This window comes from Cervus elaphus, chromosome X (genome assembly GCF_910594005.1).
Source record: "Cervus elaphus chromosome X, mCerEla1.1, whole genome shotgun sequence".
NCBI classification, from domain to species: Eukaryota; Metazoa; Chordata; class Mammalia; order Artiodactyla; family Cervidae; genus Cervus; species Cervus elaphus.
Genome location: NC_057848.1, coordinates 174884417 through 174903969, shown reverse-complemented (window position 1 = coordinate 174903969; position 19553 = coordinate 174884417). Strand labels below are relative to the sequence as shown.

Below are 19553 nucleotides of genomic sequence, written 5' to 3'. Positions count from 1 at the left end.
GACACGATACACAGTACACACAACACACCCAATACACAACACCCACAACACACCCACAACACACCCAACACACCCAAAATACACACAACACACACGATACACACACAATACACACAACACACCCAATACACAACACACACAACACACCCCACACACACAACACACCCAAAATACACACAACACACGATACACAGTACACACAACACACCCAATACACAACACACACAACACACCCACAACACACCCAACACACACAACGCAACACACCCAACACACCCAAAATACACACAACACACACGATACACAGTACACACAACACACCCAATACACAACACATAACACACCCACAACACGCCCAACACATGCAAAATACACACAACACACCCAGTACACAACACACACAACACACACACAACACACAACACACCCAGTACACACAACACACCCAAAATACACCCAACACATGATACACACAACAGACAGCACACACAACACACCCACAATACACACAACACACATGATACACACAACACACACACAACACACACAACACATGCAAAACACAACACACCCACAATACACACAACACACACGATACACACAACACACACATAGCACACACAACACACCCACAATACACACAACACACACACAACACACCCAACACACACACAACACACGATACACACAACACACACAACACACCCACAATACACACAACACATATGATACACACAACACACCGACACTCCACCCCGGCCAGGAGCGGACACCTTCCCCCTCAGACAGCGGGGACTCCGGCTCTCCGCCCCGGCCGTGCGGAGACGCCTTCCCGCTTAGACAGCGGGGACTCCGCTCAGGCCGCCCAGGGCGGTCTGCCCATCTGAGCCGGGCGCTTCCTGCCGCTGCTGTTTCCCTCCCTGCCTTTTCAGGATACGACCCGCCTGGATCCTCAGCCTCCTTAGGGTTTTATTCGGGACCTGCACAGGCACTGAAACGTCAACTGGCGTTTTGTTTCTGAGACCACGAGGGTTCTGAAGCGTGGTGCGGGCCCCCTGGGACCTTTCGGAGGGGCCGAGGAAGAGATGTTAGCTGATTCCTTGGCCTCACGGTGTTTGGCTCGAGTTATGAAAACAGCTTAGATGGTGCATTTGTGAGAGGCTCCTTCCTACGAGCATGTGGGCGGGAGTGAGGAGAGAGCGGAGGGTCAGAAACGGGGTCACGGAGCAAAGCAGGGGCCCAGGACATTGTCCTTTTCCGAGAAGAGTGGACAGTGCTTCACACCTGACGGCCCGTCCACAAGCCCGCGAAGGCGATACATTAAACGCAGAGAAATGTGCACGCGCCCTTGATGCTGCAGCAGCAAACGGCGGACTGACGCGGACTTAAAGCTTGTGCGGATGTTTAGAGCACCGAGCCGGGAAGCATGGCAGACACCCTGCTTCCGGAAGTTTCGCTCTTTCTGTAGGCTTTCTCTTTTCCATGCACCATTTGTCCCTGCCTAATTCTGGAAGGAACCGCCCCGATTCCCAAGGAGACATGAACCACGATGCTCAGCACGCGGGCTGCAGAGGAAAGGGGGGCGGGGGTCAGGGAGGCCAGTCCCAGTGTCCACGGGGGCAGGGGACCCATGGGGCTTGTTAGCAAGAGGGCCAGCGGGAGTGCATCCGGAGAGTGAGTCCGGCTGCGTCCTCGAAATGACTCAGGGAAAAGTCGAGCCGACAGGCTGGGGCATGCGCGCCCATCCACTTGGGATGCTGACTGTCCTCAAAGGGCAAAAGCAGTCATGGGGTGTGTGTGTGTGTGTGTGTGTGGTCGTGGTGTGTGTGTGTGTGTGTGTGCGCGCGCATACTCAGTTGTGTCCGACTTCGTGGTCTGTGTGTGTGTGTGTGTGTGCGTGTGCGCCCGCGCGCACTCAGTTGTGTCCGACTCTTGCCGACCCCACGGACTGTAGCCCACCAGGCTCCTCTGTCCATGGGATTCTCTAGGCAAGAATACTGGAGTGGGTTGCCATTCCCTTCCCCAGGGGATCTTCCTGACCCAGGGATCAAACCCCGAGTCTGCTGCATTGGCGGGCGGATTCTTTACCACTAGCCCCACCAGGGAAGCCCCTAGCCTGAAATACACAGGAAAGCCATTCTCAAGGCTCTGACGTTCAAAGGGCTGACGTCTTTCCATTCTTACAGAGGTAAAAACCCGTCTTATAATGTTATTACTAGAACCAAGGATTTCTGCACCCAGAACTTGGTCATAACCAAGCATGCCTCCCTTCTCTTGCCTTTAAAATGCTTTGCTGAAACCCTTCAGGGAGTCTGGGGTCTTGTGGCGGGGGAGGGTGAGCCACCCATCTCCTCGCTGGCCCTGCAGTAAACCTTTCTTAGCTCCAAACCCTGACGTTTCAGCCCTGCCTGGCCTCACTGTGTGCCAGGCACACGCGCTTGTGTTGGGTCACGGAACCGGCCGGTCCACTGGATGGTGTATGAGGGGACTGTGGAAGGAAACACGGCAGCGGGTGCGCAGTGGGGTGTGTGGTTTATGGGAAACGGGGCCCCCCGGCATCTCAGCCCAGGCCTAGCCCTCACACAAGCCCAACAGAGCAGTTCGCCGCAGGACAGAAAACACACAGCCCCAATCCTGCTGAGAACCAGCAGCAGCGCTGCTCTGGGTGCCCACAAACCCCAGCGCCGGCTGCACGGGGACGGAACCGGCTTCTCGGGCGTTCCACGGTAGCTGGAATCGTGAGCTTTCCCTGCCTTCTTAGAAGCGGCGAGACTGCAACCCAGAATGACGACTGGATTGTGAAGCGGCAGTCAAAATGCCCCAGGCGGCTTTCACATGCTCACTATTCTCTGCTTTCTTTGTTTCCTGAGACCAGGGGTGCCCAGACCTGATGCTCTGAGGTGGAGCTGTCATGATCATAGAAATCACACACACAGTAAATGGAAAATGCGCTTGAGTCGTCTCCAAACCAGCCCCCCTGCTCCAGTGTAAGGAAAAACCGTCTTCCATGAAACTGGGCCCTGGTGACCACAAGGCTAGGGAGCGCTGCCTAAGACCGAACGGTCTTGTCAGGACTACTCATAGTGGAAAGGTAGCCAGGGACGAGAAGTGTGCACACTCCATGCATGATTCCTGCACGGCCTGCCTAGGTATTGAAATCAAAGAACAGATCTCTGAAAGTTACCCGGAAAGAGTCTGCCCAGGAATCACAGGACTTAAGGGTCACAAAACCACTGAAAGACACAAGTCAAAGCAATACAACTCACGCCTTACACCAACAAAAGGAGGACGCGTGCACGGCTGAGCAGCTGAGCACACACACACGTGCTTTCCTGGCAAGTCCCTCAGTGCCTGCCGGCGGTTTCCAGCCACCACGCCAGCTAGCAGGTGTTGACCTTCACTTCCCTCCTTCCTTTCCGTCACTTCGCTGCTCCCTCAGTGACCTGCCCAGCCCTGCCAACTCTGCCTTGACGGGTCGCAAGTGACCTAAATCTCAGTCACACCTACTTGGAAAATGTGACTCTGGATGACATGCACATAGGTCTCTGCGGAGAGACCCTCCCGGTAACTAAGGCGAGGGTCGTGAGGTTGCTGCAGCAGGTGGAGAGGCTGGGGGCGCAGAACGCCCTTCCCCCGCTCCCCCTGCACCTCACGCCCTGGCCCTGACACCCCGTGGATACTGGGCAGCCCTGTACCCAGGTCACAGGTGTGGAGCCCTGTGTGGACCCGGGTCATCCAGAACAGACCAAGCTCCATAGCAACTGTTGACGTGAGGCCCCCTGAGCTACACCAGTCATTCCCCGACTCTGTATTAGATAAAACATTCACCCTGTAACGCCCTAATAACCAGTCACCTAATACCACCCCCCAGCAGGAATCAGCTTTGTCCTGAGGCTGCAAACAGCGACTACCGACCTTTGACATCCTCGGCTCTCCCGTGAGCCACTGTTCTGACAGTGTCTTCCGCTCTAACAAACTCGACTCTGAAATAGTCTAGGTCTGGAACGTCTTTTCCAGCCTGCACACAAACCACGACAGATACAAACCTTTAACCTACGGGGGTGATGTTTGGAGCTCGGCACCCATAGCAGGCACCGTGGAACACACTTCCAAGAGTCTTGGGCAGTGGCTGGTCAGGAACACTCCTCTCACAGCGTGTGTGTGGCTGTAACCAGGTGGGTCTGCAGGAGAGGCAGCCCACCCGCTATGGTGCCAGGCAGACAGCGGGCACATGAGCAGCGCCTGCTACATCTGGGGTGGGGGCCGAGGGCCCCGCTCGGGACTCAGAGCCACACAGGGGCCGCAGAGCGTTACACGGGAGGACGGAAGCCGGCCAGCACTCTCCTGTCACCATCCTCGGTGAGGGACCCGCACCAACCGAGGCTCAGAGGTGAGCTGAAGGTCACAGTGGCAGGCGGGTCACAGCGTTTAGGGAAGGCGCCCGGGTCTCCAGAATCCGGTGTTCTTTTCCCTTCACCAGGCTGAGGGCTCCAATATATCTGGATTTCATCTCCAGGAGAACAGATGAGCTTAATTAAACTGCAGCCAGAGGGGTTTAATTTAGAAGGGATGACATTTGCAAGGAACGACTGGGGAGGGGCAGCGAAGCGTCTCAGGGGCTGAGCACCTGCACGTGGCGAGCCTGCTCCTTCAGAGACGCTCAGACTCGGCGGGAGCGCCTCTGGGCTGGTCCACAAGCTTCGCCCGGCTGCTCGTCTGAGCCTCCGGGGACTCAGGAGGTCCCTTAGAGACGAGCATCTCAGGACTAAGACGGTCCACGTGCGGACGATGAAGATGCATGCAACAGAATCTCTGTGTGATGGTGGTGGACAGAAGGGACAGTGGATGGGATCAGGGAAGTCCTTCAGCGGCAACGTGGGGTCTGATGGACGACACAGCCCCTGTTGAGGCGAAGGGGAGTCCAGGCTTTCTGACGAGGAGGGCACCGGGGTCACCGTTATGGCAGAGGGGAGGAGAGTCTGCTTCCTGACAGCCTGGGTTTGAGGGCACTAGGGAGGGCCAGGCAGAGACAAGACAGGCCTGCCTGTGCCCTGGGCTGGCTGTGAGCAGAGGGGGCTGCGTGTGAGCTGAGGCAGCTAAGTATGAGAGGAGGGGGCTGGCTGTGAGCGGAGATGGGTTGGGTGTGATCAGAGATGGCTGCGTGTGAGCAGAGGTGGGTGAGTGTCAGAGGAGGTGGACTGAGTGTGAGAGGAGAGAGCTGGGTGTGATTAGAGATGGCTGCGTGTGAGCAGAGGTGTGTGAGGGTCAGAGGAGGTGGGCTGGGTGTGATCCGAGATGCCTGGGTGTGAGCAGAGGTGTGTGAGCATCAGAGAAGGTGGGCTTGGTGTGAGCGGAGGTGGCTCCCTCGGCCTTTTGTGGGGTACTGGTGACCCACAGCGCTGACCCAAGGCCCCCACTGACCTCCCGTGTTGAGAGCTGGCCTTGACGATCACCCCGTAGGTGGCTAAGGCGTCCGAATACACACGACCGGCTGAACCGTGTTTTGCAAGGTCCAGGGCTAAAGCCTGTCACCCAGTGGACCTGGAGACGGAGTCCCTGGAAGACCTTTCAGATGACTGAGTCCCAAGAGGCCCTCATCAGAGAGGGTGGGGGGCCCTCCAAGAAGACGACGGGGAAGTCATTCTGTCCGCCCGCCCTCCTCGCCCCCAGAGGACCGCCCCCGTGAGGACACAGGAGGGAGCAGGACGCCCTGAGCAGCGCCCCCTGCGCCGGACCCCGGCTCAGGGCTGCTTGCTGTTGCAGCCCCCACACCCCCACCCCAGCCTGCGCTCCTGCTCTCCGGCCGCCCGAGCACACTGTGACCACACGCCCGGGGCGAGCTGTGCGTCAAGCCCCACCGAGCACCTTCTCAGAGGAAGAGGCGCCCGGGGACGGCTCAGATGGCAGCCGGCTGCGGTCTGCGCGGAGGAAACACGTGCTGGCCGGGTGAGGCAGCTCTCGCAGACGCCAGGGGAGCCGGCCCACGCCTCCTTCCGCCTGCCTTTGGCCGCGCTTCCCCAGCAGGCTTCGGCCGCAAACGGGGTTATCGCGGGACGGACCCGCGGAGGGGATTTTCCCACTCTGCCTGCACACGCCGTGCACAGAGAGCCTGGTGGGGAAGGAAACGTGTGCTCATGCACACTCAGGCGTGTCCAACTTTCTGCGACCCCCTGGACTGCTGCCCACCAGGCTCCTCTGTCCGTGGGCTTCTCCAGGCCAGAATACTGCAGTGGGTTGCCATCCCCCTCCTCCAGGGGATCTTCCCAACCCATGAATCAAATCCGAGGCTCCTTCACTGGCGGGCAGGTTCTCTACCCGAGCCACCTGGAGAGCCCCCATACCACATTTAGCGACTGAACAACAATTCAGTATGAGCTGACTCTTTGTTGTTGCTATCGCTGAGTCGCCAAGTCGTGTCTGATTGTTGCCGACCCCATGGACGGCAGCCCGCCGGGCCTCTCTGTCCATCACCATCTCCGGGAGTTCGTCCAAGCTTGCGTCCACCGAAGTGGTTTAACCCAGTGTACAACTGATCCAATGTTTCTCAGGCATTTTGTTCATTGTCACACCCTAATAAGTCTTTGCATTCAGATTTTTTTTTTTACCCTATAGGGTGACTCCCACCCCTTCCCCGCCCATTATACACTTGTCCCTGGTGGCTCAGCTGGTAAAGAATCCACCTGCAATGTGGGACACCTGGGTTCGATCCCTGTATTGAAAAGATCCCCTGGAGAAGGGAAAGGCTACCCACTCCAGCATTCTGCCCTGGAGAATTCCGTGGACTGTATAGCCCTTGGGGTCATCAAGAGTCGGACATGACTGAGTGACTTTCACTTTCACTCACGCAGGAAGAAGCTAAGTTGGAACTCTGCAGGAACCAGTAAGGGAGAAAGTGACGGGGGTGAAAGGGTATACACTTGATGGGGTCCTGTGGGAAGCCAGGCGGACTGAACTGGAAATAAGACCATAGCACCATGATCACAGCTGTGGTTTACACACATTCCACAGGCAAAACCAGGGGTGTAGGAAGAGGTTCTTTGTGCTGGAACTCAAGTGAGACTGCTTAAAGATCCCCACGAAGGGAGATGGGGCTGCCATTGGATTTCCTTGTTCCATTCCGTGGAGGTCGAGGGGCTTGAAATATATCAAATGTGACGACTGGCGACACTTGAGGGGCTTCCTGGGTGGCTCAGTGGTTAAAGAACCCGCCTGCCAATGCAGGGTTTGATCCCTGGGTCGGGAAGATCCGCTGGAGAAGGAAATGGCAACCCACTCCAGTATTGCTGCCTTGGAGAATCCCATGGACAGAGGAGCCTGCCGGGTTTTAGTCCATCACAGGGTCCCAAGAGTCAGACTAACAAACACACACACATACACACACACAGCCATACTGGATGTGAACATGAACACCTACCCAGATGACGTGAGCAGAAGTGTGTGTAGGAGGTATATGTCATATCTCCTATCCAGGAGAGTTAGATCTCTCCCATTGTTCCATCTCGGACAGCTGAGAGTGGGTCATTGTATCTTTAAATAATGTAATTACACAGCATTGTTTGCTATGCATTCCAGGCCTATGGACTGTAGGTGGCCCATTTCTTTAAGATGTTTTTTTTTCCACATGGACCATTTTGAAGGCCTGGTAAACATTGCTTCTGTCTATGTGTTCGGTTTTGGGCCTTCAGGCAGGTGTGAATCTTCGTTCCCCAACCAGGCATCAAACCCACACACCGGAAGGCAATGTTCTGGACCACTGGACCGCCAGGGAAGTCCCAGGGGAGCCCGTGTCTTCGTGGCAACTGGGAGCGCCCAGGACTAAGCGCTGCCTAAGTCACCCTGCCATCCGGAGGGCCACGGAGCGTGGCCTTTGATCTCCGCAGGGCTGCTGGCAGGGGGAGGCAGTGCAGCGGGTCTGGGGGAGATGCGAGGGGTAAGGGCCTCCTGTTCAGGAGGTCACTGGGACCACTCAGCTGGGGAGGATGCAGGTGGGATCCAACGCAGGTATCACAGAGCCCGGGAGGCCCCCCGGGGCCAGCACGGGACCAGCTGGTTAGCGTGGGAGCCAGACCAAGGGTTCCTGGAAGGCAGGACTCCCTGAAGCCATGGGGGAGTTAAGACCTCTCGGGATGGAGTAGGACTTGAGGGCCTTCAGAAATGCAGAGCTCATGGAGCAGAGGCCTTCCTGCTGGGCAGCCAGATGCTGAATGTCAGGGGAGAGGAAGCAGGAAGGTGACAAGGGGTGGGGTTGGAGAGGAAAAAAAGAAAAACAGGGACTCCCTCGGGGGTAAAGGAGGCCCAGAACTCGCCACAGGGGCCCAGGGATTCTTCTGAGCTGAAGACACCTGAGAATCCACAGCAGTGGGAAGAGGCTCTTTTCTAAAGCCTCCTCAGATTCCTCAAAGAGAGGCTCCCTGTGTGAGTGTCACTCGTGTGTCTGTGTCCGACTCTGTGACCCCACGGGCTGCAGCCCGCCAGGCTCCTCTGTCCATGGGAGTCTCCAGGCAGGGATCCTGGGGTGGGTTGCCGTGCCCTCCTCCAGGGGGTCATACCCGGGGCTCTTGCATTGCAGGCAGACTCTACCATCTCAATGGGCTTAAAGCCCTGAAAGGCTCCCTGAAGAATTCCACTTCCCTAGTGGGGCAGCGGTACTGATGCAGGGAGCATAGGTTCCATCGCTGGTGGGGGAACTAAGATCCCACACCCCATGCCACGAGCGCCAAAGATTTAAAAAATCAGTAGGTCCCTTCCTCCTCTTGTGTTTCCTCCATAGAGAAGACCTACAGAAAATAAACCCTACACAATTATGAAAATGCTAACAGGATCATGTATTTCGATAATTACCTTAAGTGTAGATGAATTACATGCACCAAGTGAAAAGTGAAATTACCTTAAAAGTAAGTGAATTAAGTGCACCAAGTGAAAAGTGAAAGTTGCTGTCGTGTCTGACTCTTTGCGACCCCATGGACTATACGTGGAATTCTCCAGGCCAGAATACTGGAGTGGGTAGCCTTTCTCTTCTCCAGGGGATCTTCCCAACCAAGGGATTGAATTCAGGTCTCCCGCATTACAGGTGGATTCTTTACCAGCTGAGCCACCAGGCAAGCTGGAGTGGGTAGCCTATCCCTTCTCCAGCAGATTGTCCCGGCCCAGGAATGGATCCAGGGCCTCCTGCATTGCCGTCGGATTCTTCACCAACTGAGCTACACTCCAACCAAAAGACACGGACTGGCTGGGCAGATCAAACCGGTACCTCAGTTCTGCTTGTTCCATTCTGCGGAGGTGAAGGGGTGCTTGGAAAATATCGAAGGTGCTGACTGACTACTCTTGAGGGGCTTTTCGAGCTCATGTATGCACTTCCACTTTCTACATCACTCTGCCTGACCCCCCCCCCCCGCCCATTGTATGTAATTATTTTATATAGTTAGGTTAATCGTGTTACCATTACGGCTTGCAACCGTAATGATCTTTTACTTTTTTTCGTTCGGCTATGGACTGTGGAAACTGACAAACATCTTTCACTATTTTGATTACATAACTATTACTCACTGAATACCACTGTCTCATCATCGGTCAACAGGAAAATAATATGATTCTGTATTGTCAAAACTGTATCACAAAAAAATCATTTAATAGAAACACCTGTAATCACTTTTAAAAATCCATATGGTTGTCAGAATTAAATTCGAATTATTTTAAAAAATACAAATGCCAAGGTACTGCTTGCTTTTCTCCAAAGCTCCAGATATGTTTCTGGTGAGCTGCCACGTTTGAAAACGACTGGACTACAAGATGATCTTATACTTTTACCCAGTTTGTTTCATTTTTTCTGTTTCACATTCACTGCCATTTCATTTATATTTTCCAACCTATCCATCTCTCTCTCTTTTTTTTTCTGATGTTCTTTCTCAAGTCTTTATCAAGCATAGTAGACAAGCTTCGGTATACACATATATAAATAGTGTATTATAATACAACAGATACAACAAAATAGTGTATAAATACAACATATATTGTAGAAAACTCAGGAATTTGGGCCTAACTAAAAAATTTGACATTTCGATTCCACTCGTTTGACTTAGTATTAATAGAGTGCTAGATTTCTAATTTAAAAAAAAAATACACATGCAACAGGCAACAAAGGTTTACTGTATAGCACAGGGAACTATAGTCAATATCTTATAATAACCTGCAGTGGAAAATAATCTCAAAATATATGTGTGCATATGTATAGGTGAATCACCTCACCATGCAGCTGAAACACTGTAAGTCAACTATACCTCAAAAAAATAGGTATACAAAGAGAAAGAAATTCTACCACCATGAAGCCTCTCCCTAGGATTTTCACAACCCAGGAACGTCGACTTTTATGACTAAACGGAAGCCTGCACAGGTGAGCACCTGGGTAAGAAATCACCCAAACAGACGCTGCCATATAACTACTGTATGTCCCATCTGTTCTCCTAAGAGCCCATTTATGTTCCTGAAAGATATCTTGTTCTCCCAGAAGTGCCCCTTTTTTTCTCCCCAAGCCCTATTAAGATGGTATATAAACCCCAGGTTCTAAATGTCTCCTTGAATCGTATTTCCTGTGCAGTGCCTTGTTCTTATGCAGAGAGAAACCTGTGTTTTCTGTGGCTGATGCTTTCTGTCCGTATAGTTGACACGCCCCAGACGCGGAACCTAAGAGCATACAGGAAAAGGTCACAGAAGATGCCACCGGGACTTGGTATGACTGCATATTTTAAGCACAGAAGAATGATAGAGGGGGCAGGCTGGGAGAAAACAGTTTCAGTGAAAACAAGGAATGCCAGCGCCGTGAGGCATTCCCTCCGAGTGAGGCTGTAACCAGTGTTTGGCGGTAAATCCCCCTTTTACACTACCTGCGCTTTACTGCTTCCTTATTAGTACCCTGCACCGAGTTCACTCGGTGACGCGCGCAACACCGTAAATTCGCGCTGGCGCCCTGACTCTCTGCGGGGACTTAATCATCGCGTGAAACGCCCTTGAACTCCGAGGCTCGCCACCCCCGCGTGCTGGCGCCTGCACTGCGTCAGAGACAGAGCAGCCAGACGCGACCTAAGAGCTCTGTCGTGTCTCCACGGGCCTCTCTGCACCCGCTTCCCGGATTCAGGTGCTAAGCCACTCGGTCGTGTCCAACTCTCCGACCCCAAGGGCTGTAGCCCGCCAGGCTCCTCTGTCCATGGGATTTCCCAGGCAAGAATACTGAGTCGGTGGCCATGCCCTACTCCAGGGAATCTTCCCGACCCAGGGATCAAACCTGCATCTCTTAGGTCTCCTGCATTGCTGGCGGATTCCTTACCACTCAGCCACCTGGGAAGCCCCTGCACTCGGGAGCCAAAGTCCAGTACGGAGTGACTGGGCCGCGGGGCGGGGCACACCCAGGAGCCTGTCAACACGGGCCTTCTTACCACAAGCGGCACGTCCCCAGGGGAAAACAGAAACGCATCAGCTGTTATTTGTGTAGGAAACGGGACAAGAGAGGTTTCCCTCTGCAGGACGAACACCTGCATGAACAGACGTGGGTGCGGAACAGGGGGAACTGGCGGAACTGGCGGAGGAACACCGGAAGAGCTGGATTATGCCCAGGCCAGGCGCGCGCTCATCTTCCTCTGACGCATCTGAAGCGAACGCCGTCAGGGCGGGCAACAGGGACGGTGGAGCTCCTGTCCTGCAGGCTGGAGCCCCAACCCCAGCCCGCGCCCCCCTCCCCATCCACGCTTTCGCTGCAACTGTCGTCACACAAAGCCAGCAACGTGGTCTCGTAAACGCTGCTTGCGCACACAGTCGCAAACCTGTAGACACCGTGTTTCCGTGAACAGGGTGCCCGGCGAAGGAAGGGCTGCCTAGAGGCGGAGGCAGGCAGGCAGCGGCCTCCTCTCTGCACTCCCGCGGCCACACGATTCAGGAGGTGACGGGCCAGCATCTTGTCCTCTCAGCTGCCAGGAAGGACTGAAGACAGTGCTCCTGCTGGGAGCCGCCCCGGGAGGGACCAGTCTGCCGGGGGGGGGGGGGGGGGGGGGGGGGCCTCGCTGCGCCAGGCTGATCAACAGCAACCTGCAGCGCGTACAGGAGGCGGCCCTTCTAGAAGCCGCTTTATCACCCGAAGGCCTCGACATTAAGTGTGGGCGGTGGTATAGTTCTTAGGGAAAAGAACCCATCTGTGTGGAAGCTGTAGCGGGACGCCGAGCCCGCGGACACACACACACGTCCTGACGGAAGCAGCAGAGCCGCACGGCCCCCAGCCCCTGCCCCGCCAGCCCTGCGGCTGATTTAGCTCCGACTCTGACGCTTAGCGGCGGGGCCGCGTCCAGTACTGAGCTGAACTCGCCGTGTATGTGAATCACTGTCCGTCACTGACACTCAATGATGCTTTCGGTTGCAATGTAATAAAAAATAAAAATATTGGCCTTTGCCCCTGGTATCCGCCAGTCTTCTCTATCCATGGGATTCTCCAGGCCAGAATACTCGAGTGGGGAGTGGGTAGCCATTCTCTTTTCCAGGGGAATCTTCCCGACCCAGGGATGGAACCCGGGTCACCTGCATTGCAGGCAGATTCTTTACCGTCTGAGCCGCCAGGGAAGCCCTACTTTAACTTTCCCGCACAGAGCTCCTAAAACCCTTGACACGTCCTGGGCAGTGAGCTCATTTTCCGTGTCATTCATAGTAAATCCCCTTTCAAGCATGCCTGAGTATCCTGGGGCAGGAGATGGATTCAGGACGCGGGGTGGGGGGGGGGTTGCTGATGGGCTCCTGGTTGTGTCCCACCCCAAGCCCTGATTGGAGGGTGCTACTTGTAAATCACCCCCTCATCTCCAGGGCCAGCAGGATGCATTGATTTACCAAGGACCAGTGAATTCACCGAGGCAATGGAGCCTCCACAAAGACCCCTGGCAAACAAGGAGGCCCTTGGAGCTGGAGAAAGGCGGGTGCTGGAGGCTGGTGCACCCCAGTAGGCTGAGTGCTCCAGCAGGCCAGCCACCGACCCCTTGCCCCACACAGCTCTTCCTCTGCAGGGCTCCTGGGCTGTTTATAAATGTGTATTTGGCTGCACTGCCTCTTAGCTGTGGCAGGCAGAAGCTTCGCTCTCTGGCTGTGGCATGCAGACTCCTAATGACGGCGATGTGGGACCCAGTTCCCTGACCAGGGAGCGAACCCAGGCCCCCTGCTCTGGGAGCCCCAAGTCTTAGCCACTGGGCTGCCAGGGGACTTTCGATGAGTTGCATTCTTAAGGTAAGCCAGTGAAGGCAAGCACAGCATCTTCCTGACTTCTGCGTCATTCTAGTGAATTACAACTGTGGAGGTAGGGGGCTCTGTGGGATCCCCAAGCTTGGGATCGGCCAGGGAGAACTGTGAGTGGCCCGGATGCCTCCGTTCGTGACTGGCGTGTGAAGTGGGGTACGTCCGGGGGTGGGGGGTGGGGGTGGCCTGAGCCCAGAACCCGAGGTCTGCACTGACTCTAGGGAGCTCACGTCGTAGGTATATTGAATCACGGGAGACCCAGTGGGGGGAAGAGGTTCTGTGTTTCGACTGCCGTTACAGGTTGAAGGCAGCAAGTCAGGTTCTGAACCTCAAAAGCAGGTCATTCAAGAACACTCCCCCATCTCAGCTGCCTCCGGAGGCCGGTTTTGGAGTAACAGTCGTGGGGCTGTGATTTCTGTGGCACCAGGCTGGGTCCCATCACCGGCTCACTGGTTAGAGAGAGGCCACAACAGTGAGAAGACCTTCCAGGGAAACGCTCTTCCCTGCTCCAGTCCCTCACAAGGCACCCGACCCAGGATCCAGGAACCAGCTGGGAACGCCATCACCCCCACTGGATACACGCCCTGCCTGGCGAGGACACCGGGGGTCACCAGGAGCAACGCCTCTGGAGAAGCCCCCGGATGCTCCGGAATCTGCACCTGCGGACAGCCGAGGCTCCGCCCCGCACCTCGGCAGCCCCGGTGCGCCACGAGGCACCACCGCTCGCCGACAGCCTCCCCCAGGCTCAGACACCGCCTCCCCTCCCCACAGGGGACCCTGCATGATGCAAGGTGGAGCTCCCCCTGCAGCCCCTTCCAGCGGGAGAAACACACAGAAGCCTGGCGACCGCTCAGGGAAAACCCAGGGCCCTCGCGGGCACCAGCTCGGCGGTGACCAAGTATCTCCGAGAAGCGCGCAGGCAGAGGGGCGGCGAGGGTGGCTGACTGACGTCACAATCGCCGAACGGCGCTGCACGTGCGCGTCACAAACGAGGACGCGGGAGACCCGCGTCACTGAAGGCCCCTCCCCGCACGGGGCCCGTCGGCAGCGCTTGGTCAGGTCCAGGCGCCCCGGGACCCACCCGGGCGCCCCGGGCGGTTCTGTCTGGTGGGTGCCTCGGGGCAGCCGCGCTCCCCCCCAACGAAGTGAAGGGCCGTCCCCGGGCACGGCGCCCCCTCTGCCGCAGTGCCCTCACCCCAGTCTCAGGAGCCATGCAGCAGCCGTCTGCGTGGACATCGAGAGCCCCCCGACCCGCACCGGGTGTCTCCCCCGTTCCCAGCCGCGCCGCGTACCTTGTCGGCGGGAGGAGCCGGAGAAAAGCGGCGCGCACAGGCCAGGAAGATGTCCGGCTCCGGCTTCCCGCTCCGCACCTCCGGGTCGTCGCCCAGCACCACGTGGTGGAAGAGGCCGAAGAAGTCCTGGTGGCGGCTGGTCTTCAGCTGGAAGGACGCCGTCCCCGAGCTGGTGGCCACGGCGCACGGCACATCGTGCTTGCGCAGGTGGCAGATCAGCTTCTCCACGCCTGGGGCAGGGGGAGGGGGAGACCGTCTGGGGTGGCGTGGGCAGGCCTCGGGCAGCCCGCGCCCCCCCAAGCCTGCAGCCTCCTCTGATCTCATCGCTGTCCTCACGGGGCGGGGATGTCAGCACGGGGCCATCTGCACTCAACACCAACGTGGGAAAGCAGTTCAGGGCACGGGGATGGCCCTTCCCAGAGGACCAGAGGCGACTGTGCTGGGACTGCCGGTGCTCTGCTCGCCAGCCCTGACGGAGCGAGGGCCTCCCTGCGGCTCAGCGGGTAAAGGATCCACCTGAGCACTATCTACAGACAATAGCTAGGACGGGAAGGAACCTGGATGTCCATCCACAGATGGATGGATAAAGAAGCCGTGGTACATGCACACGGTGGAATATTACTCAGCCATACAAAGGAACACGTTTTAGTCAGTTCTGATGAGGTGGATGAACCTGGAGTCTCTTATACAGAGGGAAGTCAGTCAGAAAGAGAAGAAATTATCGTATATTAACACACATGCGTGGGCCTCTAGAAAGATGGTACTGATGAACTATTTGCAGGGCAGCAGTGCAGACGCAGACACAGAGAGCAGGCTTGTGGACACAGTGGGAGAGGGAGAGGGTGGGAGGAATAGACAGAGGAGCATGGAAACACATACATGACCGTATGTAAAACAGACAGCCGGGGGGAATTTGCTGGATGAGTCACAGAACTCAACCTGGGGCTCTGTGACAACCTTCAGGGGAGGCGTGGGGTGGGAGGTGGGAGGGGAGTTCAAGAGGGAGGGGACACATGTACACCGTGACTGATTCATGTGGATGTAAGGCGGGAATAAAAATATTATTGTAAAGGAATTATCCTTCAATTCAAAATAATAAATTTAAAGAACTAAAAATAAAAGAATCCACCTGCAATGCAGGAGACACAGGAGATGCTGGATTGATCCCTGGGTTGGGAAGATCCCCTGGAGGAGGAGAATGGCAACCCACTGCGGTATTCTTGCCTGGGAAATTCCATGGACGGAGAAATCGCCTGGTGGGCCACAGTCCACGAGGTCTCAAAAAGTTCTACACAACTGAGTGACTAAAGCTCTACTACTATCAGAGCAAACCTGGGGAGCTGCCAATAAATTTGACAACGTAGAGGAAATGGACAAGTTATTTCGAAAAGAAAGAAGTTCTTTGGAAGAGATCTTTGCCAGCTCACTCAGGAACATAGCGATAATGTAATTAGCCCTAGATCCATGGGAAAGAGACTGAATCTGTAGCTAAGAACCGTCCCAGACTTAGCACCGCACGCCCTCACTGGCAAACTTAACCAAACATCCCAGGATGAAACAATGCCAATTCTAAGGAAACCTCAGAAAATCACAGGGAACACTTATTTCCCAACTTGCTTTTTTTGAGACCAGCACTTTTCTGATACCGAAGCTGGAGAAAGGCATACAAAAAATTACAGACCCACATGTCTTGTGAACACACACACTTAACCTCACACTGAAGCCAACTTACAACCACAATGAAAGAATTCTACTTGAAGAGTTGCTATGGGGTTGGAACCTGTTATTTCAAAATATTAAAAAGCCACACTATTCAATTAGCTTGCAACAACTAACGACCAATATGTAGAATTACATTAGCTAAATTTCCATAAAAAACCTTCATGGAACTGGTGAATTAAAAGGATGAAAGAATGCCTATGACAAATACACATCCAATAATCATCTTGCCCTGGATGTGGTGATTAAAACTGAATATCAACATGATATGCATCTAAAATAAAAGGTTCAAGTTGTATGACCCAATAGGAAACCAACATACTAAACATTGGAGCAAATTTAAATATACGCTTTCCTTGAAAACCTACTCGAAAAAGAAATTTTGCTGGAAGAGTTCTCTGATGCTATTGATTATAAAAATTTAAACATAGTTGATGTCATTTTAGCTCATCCTTCAAATACTTCTCGTTCTGTGAATACTTTGTAATGCACTAACATAACGGTGCAATACTATACCAAAATAAATACATACAAGGAAGCCTATATTGGAATATAGTCAACATTTTTATCCACAGGGGAATGAATGAAAACGTTTTTGGATGACAATTTTTTTTTTTTAAGATTTATAGCTTTTATTGATGCATTTATTTTTGGCTGTATTTATTTTTGACTAATATTTATATTAGTCACGGCACGCAGGATCTCTGTTGCAGTGTGCAGACTTCCTCCATAGCTGCATTGCCCTGGTTTAGCTGGCCCACGGCACATGGGAACTTACTTCCCAGACCAGGGAGCAAACCCGTGGCTCCTGTACTGGAAGGAGGATTCCTAACCACTGGAACCCCAGGGGAGTCCGGGAACGACTCTTTTAAAATCAGACGAGCTCCATGAAGATGTCTGAGATGGACACACACATGAGCCCGGAGACAGGGAGGCTGACCACAGCCTGTGGCAAGTCGACCCCATCTCTGGGGCTCGGTTCTGTCCTGTCATATAGCAACGATTAGGGTTCCTGGTGGTGATGCTGTGAAGGAAAGCCTGTAAAAGGTCCCGCCCATAAAGGCTCACACGGCAAGGTAAGGCCCCACGAGATGGTAGCAGCCCTGGTTGCCACCGATGCATCAAATTTAGGTTACAGTCACTCATCAGTCACGCAAATCTCCTGACATTAACACACTACTGCCCGATTCCTTCAAAAACTTTTGTCCTTTAAATATTGTACACTGACTTTTTCTCAGTCTCTCTGAGACGTAGAAGACTAGAAACATGATGGGACTTCTGTCCTGCACAGAAGCTCATTAATTAGGTACATAAATGACACCCAGCCAGCAGACAGCTGGTAACCTCGAGGTGCTCAACTGGGTTTCACGGCTGGGCACAGACAGATCGCTCTTGCTACAAAGAATGAGCACTCCCAGGAGTGATCTACAGGGAAGGGGAGAAGAAACGCTGAGGATCAGGGATGCTGAGAGGTGTTTCTGTTCGACTTCAGCCGAGAGGCCTCGGGCTGGTGAGGAGAGACACGGAGGCTGCCCAGAAAGTGGGTCTGCACACGCAAGAGCCAGGCAAGTGGGTCTGAACACGGAAGAGCCAGGCAAGTGGGTCTGCACACGCAAGAGCCAGGCAAGTGGGTCTGAACACGCAAGAGCCAGGCAAGTGGGTCTGAACACGGAAGAGCCAGGCAAGTGGGTCTGAACACGCAAGAGCCAGGCAAGTGGGTCTGCACACGCAAGAGCCAGGCAAGTGGGTCTGCACACGCAAGAGCCAGGCAAGTGGGTCTGAACACGGAAGAGCCAGGCAAGTGGGTCTGAACACGGAAGAGCCAGGCAAGTGGGTCTGCACACGCAAGAGCCAGGCAAGTGGGTCTGAACACGCAAGAGCCAGGCAAGTGGGTCTGCACACGCAAGAGCCAGGCAAGTGGGTCTGAACACGGAAGCATGCAGAAGAGGTCGACGGGACACGGGTTCTCTCAGCTGCTGCCTAGAACTCAGGTGCTGGGGGGCTGTACCCAGCAGCCCCCTGGCTAGCTCAGGAGTCCTTTGTGACACTTCACCTGAACTGGGAGACGCGTTGTGGCTGGGAGCAGAGAGGACGTGGCGGGAGGAGACGCCGCCCAGGGATGGGCTCGGCACGCATCCCGGGACCCGCAGAGCAGCCGCGGAGTCCAGAGTCCTGCGGGGAGGCGGCGGGGTGAGCGTTCAGCGGACGGAGCCACGGGGGGGGGGGGGGAAAGCAGACACCACGCCGTCCTGGCACGGGCTTCACCGGCCCGGACCTCCAACCCGAGCATTGCTGGACACGAGGCTCGATCCCTCCTCCTCGCAGCCCGCGTGTGGAAGGGAGACCACTCCTCCTGGATGGTGGCCTTACCACTGCCTGGGGGGTGACTGGCTGTCATGTGGAGGCACAGGTCACAGGGGACGCCAGTGGGTCCAGTGGCGGGCCCCGAAAGGGAGGTGAGGCCCTCACCCCTGGGGCTTCTGACCGTGAACTGACCCGGGACAATGAGGGTCTGTGTAGAGGTGAGGTCCTCACCCCTAATGCTTCTGACTGTGAACTGACCTGGGACATGGCTCTGAGCAGAGGTGAGGTCCTCACTCCTGATGCTTCTGACTGTGAACTGACCTAGGAAGTGGGTCGAGCAGAGGTGAGGTCCTCACCCCTGGGGCTTCTGACCATGAACTGACCTGGGACATGGGTCTGTGCAGATGTGAGGTCCTCACTCTTGATGCTTCTGAATGTGAACTGACCTGGGACATGGGTCTGAGCAGAGGTGAGGTCCTCACCCCTGGGGTTTCTGACCGTGAACTGACCTGGGACATGGGTCTGTGCAGACGTGGGGTCCTCTCCTCTGAGGTTTCTGACCGTGAACTGACCTGGGACATGGGTCTGTGCAGACATGGGGTCCTCACCTCTGAGGTTTCTGAACGTGAACTGACCTGGGACAGTGAGGGTCTGTGCAGAGGTGAGGTCCTCACCCCTGGGGCTTCTGAATTGAGCTGAGCTGGGACAATGAGGGTCTGTGCAGAGGTGATGAAGGACCTTCAGAATGAGATCAGCATGGATTTAGGGTCAGCCCTAAACCCAGTGGGACTTCCCAGTTGGCGCGGCGGTTAAGAATCTGCCTGCCAATGCGGGAGACACGGGAGATTCAGGTTGGATCCCTGGGTCGGGAAGATTCCCCTGAAGAAGAAAATGCCAACCCACTGCAGTATTCTTGCCTGGAGAACCCCATGGACAGAGGAGCCTGGCGGGCTACGGTCCATGGGGGTTGGAAAGAGA

The 19553-nt window shown here is 55.1% G+C and overlaps 1 protein-coding gene across 3 annotated transcripts in view; it reads right to left on the bottom strand.

The window, feature by feature from the left end:
- Positions 1 to 19553, bottom strand: part of LOC122689400 (pseudouridine 5'-phosphatase) — a 71267-nt gene that overhangs the window by 3512 nt on the left and 48202 nt on the right. For 2 of the 3 annotated variants that reach the window (XM_043895797.1, XM_043895798.1), the window contains exon 3: positions 14553 to 14782. The exons of the other annotated variant lie outside the window; for it this stretch is intronic. In XM_043895797.1, the coding sequence (XP_043751732.1) occupies positions 14553 to 14782 (230 nt within the window). The remainder of the gene's footprint in view (positions 1 to 14552; positions 14783 to 19553) is intronic. 3 annotated transcript variants of the gene reach the window in all.